The sequence below is a fragment of the Antechinus flavipes genome, chromosome 1 (assembly GCF_016432865.1).
Source record: "Antechinus flavipes isolate AdamAnt ecotype Samford, QLD, Australia chromosome 1, AdamAnt_v2, whole genome shotgun sequence".
Lineage (NCBI taxonomy): Eukaryota > Metazoa > Chordata > Mammalia > Dasyuromorphia > Dasyuridae > Antechinus > Antechinus flavipes.
Genome location: NC_067398.1, coordinates 332,802,647 through 332,816,440, shown reverse-complemented (window position 1 = coordinate 332,816,440; position 13,794 = coordinate 332,802,647). Strand labels below are relative to the sequence as shown.

The 13,794-nt window shown below is 33.6% G+C and overlaps 1 protein-coding gene across 1 annotated transcript in view; it reads right to left on the bottom strand.

The window, feature by feature from the left end:
- The window catches only part of CREBBP (CREB binding protein), a 164,088-nt gene that overhangs the window by 130,908 nt on the left and 19,386 nt on the right, over positions 1-13,794 (bottom strand). The window contains exon 2 of the mRNA XM_051967730.1: positions 3,939-4,651. Within this exon, the coding sequence (XP_051823690.1) occupies positions 3,939-4,651 (713 nt within the window). The remainder of the gene's footprint in view (positions 1-3,938; positions 4,652-13,794) is intronic.

Below are 13,794 nucleotides of genomic sequence, written 5' to 3'. Positions count from 1 at the left end.
TAAAAAGTATCACCATCCTTTCAGTCATGTACTTTCTTCACAACCTTGGTATATCCTTAATCTATTATCTCATACACATAACCAACTGCTAAAGTCTTGATTCTGCTTCCAAAATGATCAAAAATAGATCACCTTCTGTCCACTCAACAATCACCATCCTACTTCACTTCCTCATCACCTTTCCCCTAAAGTAGGATAACAGTTTCCTAATTGATTCAAGTCTCATATCCTCCACACAGGTGTCACACAGTTTATTTCCTCAAGCAGAGGTCTTACCATGCAGTCACTACTCTACTAAAAATTCCACTGAGTGTGTCCCTATTGACTCCAGGATCAGATATTAATTCATCACTATATCATGCTTAATTTCTATTTTTTGTTTTATAACATACATAAGTATTATAAACACTAATAATTACAAGTACAGTAGTATATATATACATAAATAAAGTGGGTACTCAAAAATTTTTTACTGATAGGAGTGGTCAAGAAGTTTAAAAACCGCTGCTTTAGAAAATTTAGAGAACTATTCAAGCATTCTTAAGTTTTTCGTTTTTCAAAAAGATTCTCAACAATATAGGACTAAAATTAAATAATATCAAAGAAAATATGGTACATGAATTTAAGAGAATTAAGCAAAGCCAGGAAAAAATATATACAAGGACTATAATAATGTAAATGCAAAGAACCACCACCACAAAACAATCAAAATGAAATGCTGCAAAATTATTTAAAAAAATAAAAACTTGGGGCAGCTAGGTGGCACAGTGTGATAGAGCACCAGCCCTGAAGTCAGGAGAACCCGAATTCAAATATGATCTCAGACACTTTAACACTTCCTAGCTACATGACCCTGGGCAAGTCACTTAACCCCAATTGCCTCAGAAAAAATTAAAAATTAAAGAAAAAATTTTGTCCCAAAGAAGACATGAGAAGACATCTCCACTAGCTCATTTGCACAAATTTAGATACATGACTCACTGGATATAAATTTCAAAACTAGGTATCAATTAGTATTAAAAAATAAATCTCGAATCCCATGAAATGGAAATATTATTAAAAAATTACACTGCACATTTCCATTGGTAACCAATATGGTAAGCAATAATCATATTTTACATCATTTTAAACTTTGCATAGTGAGAATTTTAATAATCTTAATACGTGCAATCATTATTCATTTTTCTCACTAATCTGGACCTAGTTGTTGTATCAGATTCCTAATCTTTACAAATGGTTTAATCTATGCAGAATCTTTGCAGTCACTGTTTTTCTATCTAGATGATCACCTAACATCCTTTAACGAAACCTTCTAGAATTTTCACTGGCCTATAAGCATAGAGACTATATTTCTTTTTTTAAAAATTGGGACATTTGTCCTTCCTTCAATCTTGTGAGTTCTCTCCTATTTTCCATAATTTCCACTGATAGTGGCCCAGTGATCATATCTACCAGTTCTTTAAAAACGTGTTCATCTGGGCAAAGTGATTTGAATCCTAATAATTGCCTGTTGCTTGATTTCATCTCTTAAACACTTCTATCTCTTTTTTAGGCGCTTCCCATTCCTTAAAGTAGATGATCAATCTTTGCACTTCATCTCTCCTCCTTCTATACCATTAACATTTAGCAATATCATCCAATAGCAAAACTAAACAGATGACTCCCAAATGTGATGCAGCTCTAAACTTCTCTCTTGAGCTCTATAGCCATCACCTCCACCTGAATATCCAAGCACTTAAAACTTAACATGCCTTTGACTAATGTGGAAATGAATGTTTAATATAACTGTATGTCTTTGGAGAGGAGGAGGAGAAAGGGAAAATTTTTTGTAGCTCAAACTTTTACAAAAATGAGTATCGAAAACTATAGCTTTACATGTAATTGGGAAAAAATAAAATACTATCAAAATTTTAAAAATTAAAACCTTAATATTATTTAAAATGTACCCAATTATTTCCCTCTCTAAATTTGCTCTTCCTAACTTCCCTATATGTAAATATAATAAACATTCACCCCATGTTCCAAGTTTCTAATTTTGGATTTGTCTTCACCTTTCCCTTTTCAACCATTTTTCAAAATTACCAAGTGTGGTAATTTACTAATTTACATTGCAATCTACCAAGATTATCAAAATTTACCTAGACATTTCATTTCTCTTCCCCCTACCACCAGAGGCCCTAATTATTACCCTTCATCTGAGATACTTAAGAATCCTCCAAGATTCTTCCTATACCTGCACTCTATCCATTCTAATACAAATTTCATTATTTTGCCAGCTTAATCTTCCTTATACATAAGTGTCATTGGGTTAATCCTCTGCTCAAAAATCTTTGGTGGTTTCTTATTGCAAACCAAGGAGAAGTTCAAACTTCATGCAAAACTCTCCAAAGTATGGCACCATCCTCCACTTACAGCTCCATCTCTCCATATAAGCTATATTCTAAAGGAAACTACCTTCTGTGCTATGCGTTGCCATCTTCTCATCTTTACTCAGTGTTCCTTTATGTCTGGAAGGTCCTCCCTCCTCTCTGGCTGAATTCCTACCTATACTTTCAAGTCCAACTGAAATGTGACATTGAGCAGATCAAAAGGGCCCTTGATTCCTCATCTGTAAAATGAGAGAATTAAGACTAGATGATTTCTAAGGTCCCTTCTAGCTTTAAATTCTAGAAAATACTAGTTTCTCCATTTTTCATGAAATCTGCTGGAATGCCCCCCTCCCCCATATCAATGACATCCTCCAAATCTCTCACAGAAGCTTAGGAGATAGTATAGCATAATAGAAAGAGAGCTAGCTTGAAATCCAGGAAGACCTGGGTTCAAGTCCTGCCTCCAACATATGGCTATTACCCACTTAACCTCTTAATTAATGCTTTAGGCCAGAGGTGTCAAACTCAAAATAGAAAGGGACACTCATTTAGAAATAAGCAAAAAGATTTAGAGGGTCACAAATTAACATAATCTATGTTTTGTTTTTATTTTGTTTCATGCATTTTTCAACAGCATCTCAATCAGATTCAGGCCACACTTGGCAGTTTTGGAGGCCATATTCGTAAAGGGTTTTTTTTTTTTTTTTTTTTTTTTGCCAAGTTCGACATCTCTGCTCTAAAGCAACTCTCTTAATATAAATTTGAGAGGTTTCAACCTGCATTGGTAGAGGGAATTTTGGCATTACTTAATCAATGAAATCACAAATGTAGATCCTATCCCTAACCTCTCAAGTTTCAAAACTTTTTAAATTACTTTACAATCTATTAAAATTACCTTTTGTTTGTATTTTAGCTCTCTACCAGAAAGTAAGTTCCAGGAGAACAGGAACCATGGGCCTTCAAGGTTCCTTCCAGATCTAAATCTATGATTCTATCTAAGTCTTTTCAAGACTTTGTTAACTTCCCCTGCATGTATGTGGTATTCTGGACAAAGTAGAGTCTAAATAAATCTTTTTTTCTTTTCTTTTTCTTTTTGCTGAGACAATTGGGATTAAGTGACTAAATAAATCTTTATTGTATGCTGCATATATCTGCTTAGATTAACAAGAAAATTTCAAATACACTGTATATCCTGCATTGGGTACCCCCCTCCCCAATTAGGTCACTGTGCAAAAACAACATTAGTACAATTATATTCAAAATTCACTACAACACTGCAAAATCCATACTACAGCATCATTTGGCCAACTGCTTATGTCATAAAACTCACATGGAAATAATAATCTGAATTGCCACTTGAGCCCTAGCAGTTTAGTTTTTCTAAATCTTAAAATCATCCTGTTGATAACTACATATGTAAATATACCATTCTTATGAAATAATCTCCAATAAAAAAATTTCAAGTAGCATTGTTTTTTTTCAAGAAACCAAATAATTAAAAGATTAGGATTAATAAATCATACCATTAAACAGAAAAAATTTTTTTAAATTCTAAGGACATACACTTACCTTTGTCATAGCTCCTGCCTGTGCCGTGCTCAATCCTGCATGACTGGCCATTTGTGGTGAAACTTGGGTCAGAGTCTCTGCCAGCACACTGCCTGCATTCCCTGGCATGGCAGGAGCAGAATACTGCATCCCAGCTCCTCTTCCTCTTCCAGCTGCACCAAGAGATCCATTCATTACCTGCCCCTGGCCTTGCTGGGGCTGATTCATTAAACTATGGCCAGAGTTACTATTAAGAAGGCCTTGATGTGTCTGATTAAAATTAGCATTCATGCAGATCCCAGGTCCAGTCTGTGATGTAGCAGGACTGCTAGTCACCAACCCCACTTGTTTTTGTGCTTGAGAGTTCAATGCTTGTGAAGCAGGGGGTGTAGGTCCAGAGGTGTTAGTGGCCTGCTTTGGCAGGCTTGATGCTGAAGAGTCTCCCTGATTCAGAGGGCTCTTGCCCATGGCACCTAGATTAGCAATATTAGCACTGTTCGGCTGCCCTTGGGCCTGGCTACCAATTCCTTGCTGGACAGGGCTATTGGAGTTCACATTTCCTATTCCTGGGTTTAGACTAGAGCCACTGCCTCCTCTCAGAAGCTCTGAAAGTTGTTTGTGTTTGGAAGCTGCATCTGGAACAAGGTTCCCACTGTTTAAAATGCCTAATTCTCCACCATTGGGGATCAGTTCATCAGGAAGATCATTTTCTAAGTCAAACAGTGACCCAAAATCTAGAAATTAAACAGAAATAGGTATGAAACAACACTAAGTAACAATAAATTTCATATAATCATTATATTTTTCTACAATTTTTACTATACAACTTTTTGCTATAGTTTGTGTGTTGGACTGATGGAATACTAAAAAGTTTTGAACAGTATTTTATATTTTCCAGGTAGTCATGTCACAATTTAAGGGGGGAGGGAGGACCTACAACTACTTCAAGATACATTGCTGAACTGCATTTAAACATATTACACTTGTTAAATTGTTTTTAGATACTTCAGAGATGGTACCCTCCCTCCAAGTAAAATTTACCTAATCAGGAAAATGACAATCCCTAAAACAAACAATAGAAAATGTATACAACAATTTCATTTAATTTATCAATCATCTTAAATTATAACAAAGAAATTTGTCCTGACACTTCCCTAATCCTTATCCCTTATCACTCACCTACAGGTGATTCCAGTTCCCCTTTTCATAGGGATCAGAGAAACTAATTTTAAAAATTCAAAAGAAAGTATCTTAGCATAATCTCAACTATTTGCGTTTTATTCTATATACCACACACATATATACATACACACAGCCTTCCCTCAACAAATCCAAAAAGTTACCAAACCTTGTCCTAAATCCTTTTTAGACTTGAAGACAGTCACCATACTTTAAAATAACTATATAAAAAAGAATTAAATATTCAAAATGTTTAGATGTGTATTTTTCATCACAATTATGGCAACATTTAAATGTTATTGTTTAGAATTGATATTTAAATGCCCTCTTATCCAAAATACTGCATGGCTAATACCAATCAAGAAAGAGTAATTTTTTCAGCACCTTAGTTCTTTAACTCACTACTATACCACTCCCAAGATTGCCCTCCTGCCCCCATTATTTACTAAAGTCAAAATTTCTACTTAGCTTTATTTATGCTTCCTCTTACCTGGAAAGCACATGCCAAACAGTAATGACAAAGAAACAAAACCTTCAGATACCTGAAATTTGTTTTGTTCTTCTTCTAAAACTTTGCAGGTGCTTTCCTGCAGTTAACACCTAAATCTTTTCTTGCTAAGGGAGAAATGTCTGAAGAGTCATTTCTTCCTAGAATCTATGATTAATAGAAGCAAAAGTAAACATACTATTCCAAAACCTATTTCTGAAATGCCATAGCTTTGTAAAAAAACTTTTTAATGCATATTTTATAATAGCAATACTAATGCTATTATTCCAAAGTCTATGTGGATCTAAAAATATATATATATATATATACATATAAAATGTATTTTTTTCATCTCTACTTTCTTATTAACAGTAATGAAGAAATTTAGGACACAACATGCCAGTGACAATTTTTTCCAATGCATTCAATGAGAAACTATGGCTTGAATCATTGAAAAGTAGAGTTTCCAAAATTCAAAATTCAGGACTAAAAGCTACCCCTTGAAATTCAAGGTTAATATTCAATTTAATGTTGATACATCCAAGTACCTAACATCTAGTAAAAATGATCTAAACTTTTTTTTTTCCTTCCTACAAAACAAGATGAAATCTAGAGCCAATATATTCTAAAAACAACAACAACAAAAAAAACCCCATCATGGAACTTTTGTTTTTTTCTGGTAAAGCTTGAGTTTAATTATTTTCTGAAATTTCATACTAGAAGTTATCATTCGCCTTCTCAGTGAGCCACATCTCCACTTTGAACAGGAAGTTTCTCCATTTGTTGATCTTGCCAGCAACAAAATTGGAGAGTTCTGACAAGATAGTTAGAAGAAAAGCAAATAATGACAGCATATGCTTCCCAACTTCATATATAAAAGTGGAATAGTACTCAATCTTCTAGGACTTATAGGGAGGTAAGGAGAGAAAAGGAGCACCAAAACTAGGAATTATAGCTCAAACATTGATTACTATTATGTACACAGAAAAAAAGTCTTTCATGAACTGACATAAAATGGTTATCTTATTTTTAGCCTAGGAAACAAATTCAACAGCCTACAGATAGAGGGAGACTTAGTATCAAAGAGAGCTTTACCTCCATAAATAATAACAAGTATTTGAACACATTCAAAATCAAGTCTAACAAATCAATAAATTCATTATTTACAGATAGAAGAACCCAATTTTAAACACTTTGCAAAGACAATTTCAAGTGACGGTAGCAGAGATAAAGGTACTGGATATGGGTCAACCAATAAAGAGGAGCGATTATTAAGTACTTACTATGTGCCAAAGATTAATCACTCTATAAGCAAGCACATGTGGCACATTAACCAGAAAATCAGTGACTTTCTTCAAGTGTCTAACCCAAGTGAATGAGTTCTTTGAAAAGATACCTACAAAACTCATTTCACAATATTAAGTGCTCTTGGATTGGCCGAGCGAACATAATAAAGATGACAATACTCCCTAAACTAATCCAAAAAGTTACCAAACCTTGTCCTAAATCCTTTTTAGACTTGAAGACAGTCACCATACTTTAAAATAACTATATAAAAAAGAATTAAATATTCAAAATGTTTAGATGTGTATTTTTCATCACAATTATGGCAACATTTAAATGTTATTGTTTAGAATTGATATTTAAATGCCCTCTTAGCCAAAATACTGCATAGCTAATACCAATCAAGAAAGAGTAATTTTTTCAGCACCTTAGTTCTTTAACTCACTACTATACCACTCCCAAGATTGCCCTCCTGCCCCCATTATTTACTAAAGTCAAAATTTCTACTTAGCTTTATTTATGCTTCCTCTTACCTGGAAAGCACATGCCAAACAGTAATGACAAAGAAACAAAACCTTCAGATACCTGAAATTTGTTTTGTTCTTCTTCTAAAACTTTGCAGGTGCTTTCCTGCAGTTAACACCTAAATCTTTTCTTGCTAAGGGAGAAATGTCTGAAGAGTCATTTCTTCCTAGAATCTATGATTAATAGAAGCAAAAGTAAACATACTATTCCAAAACCTATTTCTGAAATGCCATAGCTTTGTAAAAAAACTTTTTAATGCATATTTTATAATAGCAATACTAATGCTATTATTCCAAAGTCTATGTGGATCTAAATATATATATATATATATATACATACATATAAAATGTATTTTTTTCATCTCTACTTTCTTATTAACAGTAATGAAGAAATTTAGGACACAACATGCCAGTGACAATTTTTTCCAATGCATTCAATGAGAAACTATGGCTTGAATCATTGAAAAGTAGAGTTTCCAAAATTCAAAATTCAGGACTAAAAGCTACCCCTTGAAATTCAAGGTTAATATTCAATTTAATGTTGATACATCCAAGTACCTAACATCTAGTAAAAATGATCTAAACTTTTTTTTTCCTTCCTACAAAACAAGATGAAATCTAGAGCCAATATATTCTAAAAACAACAACAACAAAAAAAACCCCATCATGGAACTTTTGTTTTTTTCTGGTAAAGCTTGAGTTTAATTATTTTCTGAAATTTCATACTAGAAGTTATCATTCGCCTTCTCAGTGAGCCACATCTCCACTTTGAACAGGAAGTTTCTCCATTTGTTGATCTTGCCAGCAACAAAATTGGAGAGTTCTGACAAGATAGTTAGAAGAAAAGCAAATAATGACAGCATATGCTTCCCAACTTCATATATAAAAGTGGAATAGTACTCAATCTTCTAGGACTTATAGGGAGGTAAGGAGAGAAAAGGAGCACCAAAACTAGGAATTATAGCTCAAACATTGATTACTATTATGTACACAGAAAAAAAGTCTTTCATGAACTGACATAAAATGGTTATCTTATTTTTAGCCTAGGAAACAAATTCAACAGCCTACAGATAGAGGGAGACTTAGTATCAAAGAGAGCTTTACCTCCATAAATAATAACAAGTATTTGAACACATTCAAAATCAAGTCTAACAAATCAATAAATTCATTATTTACAGATAGAAGAACCCAATTTTAAACACTTTGCAAAGACAATTTCAAGTGACGGTAGCAGAGATAAAGGTACTGGATATGGGTCAACCAATAAAGAGGAGCGATTATTAAGTACTTACTATGTGCCAAAGATTAATCACTCTATAAGCAAGCACATGTGGCACATTAACCAGAAAATCAGTGACTTTCTTCAAGTGTCTAACCCAAGTGAATGAGTTCTTTGAAAAGATACCTACAAAACTCATTTCACAAAAGAGATTTTTCATTTTGTGAGAAGTGAATACTCTTAAAGTAGTCTGAAAGTTTAGATTTGGACAGACTTTGGAACTAAATTTGGATTAAAAAAAAAGAATTTTGTTGTTCTTAATTGTATGAACATTTGGCAGAACTGGTTCCTTTGGCAAAATTTATGCCAAATAAACAAATTTTATGACAAATAAACAAAATTATGAAATCACTTAATTTCCTGTTTATCACATTGTCTATGGGCCAAAGCATATACTAGCATAATATGCCCAAGCTGAACAATTTTCAAAATTATAAGAACAATTTTGTTAACGAAGTAGTAATACAGATGACTTGTTTGGAATCATGGGAAGTATTGTCTGTGATTACTAGAAAATTTATAAAACCACTAATATTAATCAAGTTGTTTCTCTAGTCAGAAGTTTGAACTATATCTCAAAGAGGTTAATTTCTACTTTTTTTTCTCTTAATATAGAAACTGAAAGGTGAAAGATGTTGCTATAGAAATACAAAGATAGGAAATGCAACGATTTGCATAATAATCAAAAGCATCCAAGGAATCAATGTAAAAACTTTACAGGGGGACACATATACACATACACATATACATATATACACATAAAGACACAAATACACAAATAGATATGTGGCTTTCTCTTCCCCTTTTTTCCTCTTTTATTGATTTTTTTCTTTTTTTATATCAATTTTACCTCTCAACAACTCCCCCTAGGCACAGAATACTCCCCCCCCCCTTGCAATATATAATACAATCAAGATTCTCTGCCAAAGAACAAGAAGAAAATGCATTACTGAGAGTTCTAAACTCTTGCAATTTTGTTTTCCTTTACAGTATTTACAACAGTCCTCTTCGCTAAAGACTGTTTTAACAGACATGCTATAGTACTAGCTACCTTTATTCAGTGTAGGTCCTAGAGATATAAAGGGGGAAACAAAAGTGACTATCCTCAAGTAGCTTATTATATTCTAATTCTAAGCTAAACTAGGCAATTTAAAAACTAATAAATCAACAGATATTTAAACACCTACCATGTGTCATGCACTGTGCTAAACCTGAGACATAAAGTAAAGCAAAAGGAATTCATGATGTAATGGAGAAGACAACATGCAAACAACCTATGTATAAATGTTATATATAGGATGAATTGAAGATAATCTCTGAGGGAAGGTACTAAGAATAAAAAGAACTGGAAAAGGCTTTTTGCAAAAAGTGGAATTTCTAATTAAGACTAACTTGAAGCTAGGAGACAAGGGAAATGAGGAGAGAGAATTTCAGGCATGCAAGAAAGCCAATGAAAATGCCCAGGAGATGAGAGATGAAATGGAGTAAGATATAAGAAGACCAAGTTATGAATAAAGGAGGCAAGGATTCCATATTTGATCCTGAAACCATTGAAGTTTATCAAATAGGGTGATAAAGTCACTACCTGAAGTTTAGGAAGATCAATTTAAATGTTGAGTAAAAGATGGAGTAGGAGAATTGAGACAGGAAATCCAATCATAAATCTATTACAGAAAACCAGGCATGAAGACAATAAGAGCTTGTACCAGAGCAGTGACAGTGTCAAAGGACAGAAGGAGGGGAGGGGAGGGCCTATGCCAGAGATGTTAAGAAAATACCTGACTGGATGGGGGAAGCAAACAGAAGAGAGAGAACAAAACCTGAGTGACTGAGTGACTGAGTAATGGTTGACTAAAACAAATAATGAAAGAAATGTCTCTCTTCACTGCACAGTGGCAGGGAACTATTAGGATAAACTATTAGAAAACTACACAGAGAAAGTACACTGTTGGACATGTTACTGTTACATATTTTTTTTTATGTAAAACTTTTATCATGTAGCATTCTTAACTACTTTTCTTTTTTGAGAATATGTTCAATTGGGAGGGATGGAAGTTATTTCCAGAAATGATTATGAGGAAAAAAAATATTAATAAAACTTTTTTGTTCTTAAAGAGGGGGAGGTGATGAGAGAATGGAGGGAAAGAGAGGGAGAGAAAGGGAGAAAAAGGAAGAGGTGGGGGGAGAGGAAGTGGGGAGAGGGGAAAGGAGGGAGAGGGAGGAGGAGAGGGAGAGACAGAGACAGGTAACAAAAAGAGACCTGGATTTCAAACAACACTGATATGCTATACTGGCTGTGTGGCCTTGTACAAGTAGATTCCTTTCTCTGTTCTTCAGTATAAATGAAGACCTTATAAAATGGGGATGACTATACTAACATTCTTCCATCATGTAACTCAACAATGCTGCTGTGGAAAAAGTGCTTTACAAATTATAGAGAAAAGCCTAGGATAGTGGATTAGAGATCTAAAGACCTAGGTTCAATTTTCATTTATGCCAAGACTGTGACCCTAAGGCAAGTAATTTAACATCTCAGTACCCCAGGCAACTCTTTAAAACCATAAACTGCAGAGTAATAGATTTCTGCATTGATACAGGAACTACCTCCAACAGATGGAGTTTCAGATGTAGACCAAAACAAACATCATAGATATATGAACTTTTAATAAATACAGGAAAAACTGAAACAATATTATCAAGCCAAGGTCATTTCACAGCATCATACATTACAACCAAATATCAGCAAAATAGGGAGAAAAATATACACATATAGTGCCCAACCTACAAGATCGCTGTCAGATTCAAATGAGAATTACGCCAAGGAACTGTGAAAACGTTAAGCATTATATAAATGTTGGTAGTTGTTACTACTAATACTACCACTACCACCACCATTACTATTTTCACTATTAAACTAATTGCCTTCTACCAACTTAGTTTTAATAAACATGGTGTTTGATACAATCAATTAATATGATATGGGGATGTACCTGTATTTTAGTCATAGAACAACATCTAAATTTGGGGATTCTTTAACCTTTTTCTTCTCTAGTTTGATTCTTTATGAAAGTATTTTCAGATTTTTTTCTTTGCCATCTCCCATTTTCCTTTTTCTTTGGTTCTCACATCTAACAAAACAGCAAAATGTTACATCTTCTACAACTCAGACACTAAGTATTTCTCTTAAGTAATTTTGAAAGGTATCTTTATCTGTCCTGGGAAACCTAACAGAAATTCTGATTCTTTAGTAAAATGTAGCTGAAAAACTTAAAGTTATCAAGACCCCACAATTTGTACTTTAGTTAGGTAAAACTTCCTTTTCAACTGAGCCACAATTGGTATAATATGCCTCAGGTAAATCCAAAATTGTTCCTAGCAATAGTTAACATTAAAGTAATTACATCAATAAAAGTCTACATTGCCACTGGGTTACTAAGAGCTTATGCATAAGTAATCATGTCACCTTCTTTCTCAAAAAAACTCTCAATAGCTACTTTGTACCTCCTCCAAGAACAAATATAAACTACTCCAATTTGCATTTAAATTCCTTCAAAAGCCACCTTCCCTTAACAGAAGCAGTGGTTCATGTAGTAAAGATTTTTTAAACTGATATTTTTTCCTTTCTATTTTTAAAAATATTTTGTTTTGTGGGACAGCTCTCTAGAAGACTTTGTATTTAATTAATTTCATTTTTATAGAATGAAGTACTTTACAACCTGGACTCACCCTACCTTTCCAATTTTATTGCACATTACTCCACAGATACTAAAGTTTAGTCAAATTGGTCTTTTCTTGCTGCTTTTAATAGGTGATATTCTATCTTCTAGGCTGGAATGAGCTCCTTTGTCATCACCACCTTTCAGAATAGAGATAACGAGGAGTTTCCTTAAAGGCTAAAGCCAAACAACATCTTTATGTCCCAGCTAATTTCAGCCTTCCCGAAAATCATGAGGTATATACCTATGCATGCCAGTCAGTCAATAAGCATTTATTGTGTACTGTGTACAAGGCACAGAGAATAAAAAGACAAAAAACAGTCCTCACTCTCAAGGAGTTTTTAGTCTAATTGGGGAGAGAGCACACAAACAACTATGTACAACCAAATTATATAATAAAATAAATTGGAGATAATTTCAGAAGGAAAGATTAAGGAAGGAAAGGAAAGCTTTCTTGCAGAAGGGGGACATCAAGTGAGATTTGAAGCTGGACTTGCATCCTATGCTTATAAGGAGAACCAATATAAATCCTAAGTATGCAAATGGAATTTAAGAAATGGCATAGAGGTCAGTGTCATTAGATCTACACAGTACATGAAGAAAAATAGTAAAGCTAGAAAGATAGGAAGGAACCAGGTAACACAGGACTTAACAAGTCAAATCAAGAATTTCATATTTAAAAAAAAAAAAAAAAAAAGAATTTCATATTTGATCCTAGAGGTAATATGGAATTTACTTACATAGGGTGGCAACAAGCATGATCAGATTTGCATTTTACAAAGATCAATCCTTCTTTGGCAATAAGATCCTTTAAGACATAGACTACTCATTTTTGTTGGACTTAGTATAAAATGGGTGATCAGTAAATGTTTACTGTATTGACTAAACAAAAAATACAAATAAAAATACCACTAAACAAAATTCTTATAATTTAGATTTGGAACTTTTTAAGAATTAACAACCAATTTTCTACCTTCAATGACTAAGAGGTAGCCCTAGTTTGAAAGTTTGGTAAAAGATTAAAATTTTGGGTCAAATCTGCCCCAGCTCTAAGGTGTAAGAGTACAATCCTGGTAACAAACTGTATGTTTGTTGTTCAAGAATCAGTCTGGCTACAATGGAAAGCCAATGGATAATACATTTTTCTACCAAAGCAACTTTTGGAAACCACCTATACCAAGTGAGAAGGGCTGTAATCTGTTCTTGCAGAGGAAATATCACAATAAGGAAATTACAAATCTGTCAAATACAGAAGGCCAAAATGTATCTTTTTTTTAGGTATTATGCTAATTGATATAACAAGGGAAGTACTACAAATTTGAACAATGACTGTAACTTAAATGAAAAGATCATTAAAAGGGCACCAAATTAGGTAACTAAAGTCAATGATGATCCAAGAAAAGAAATT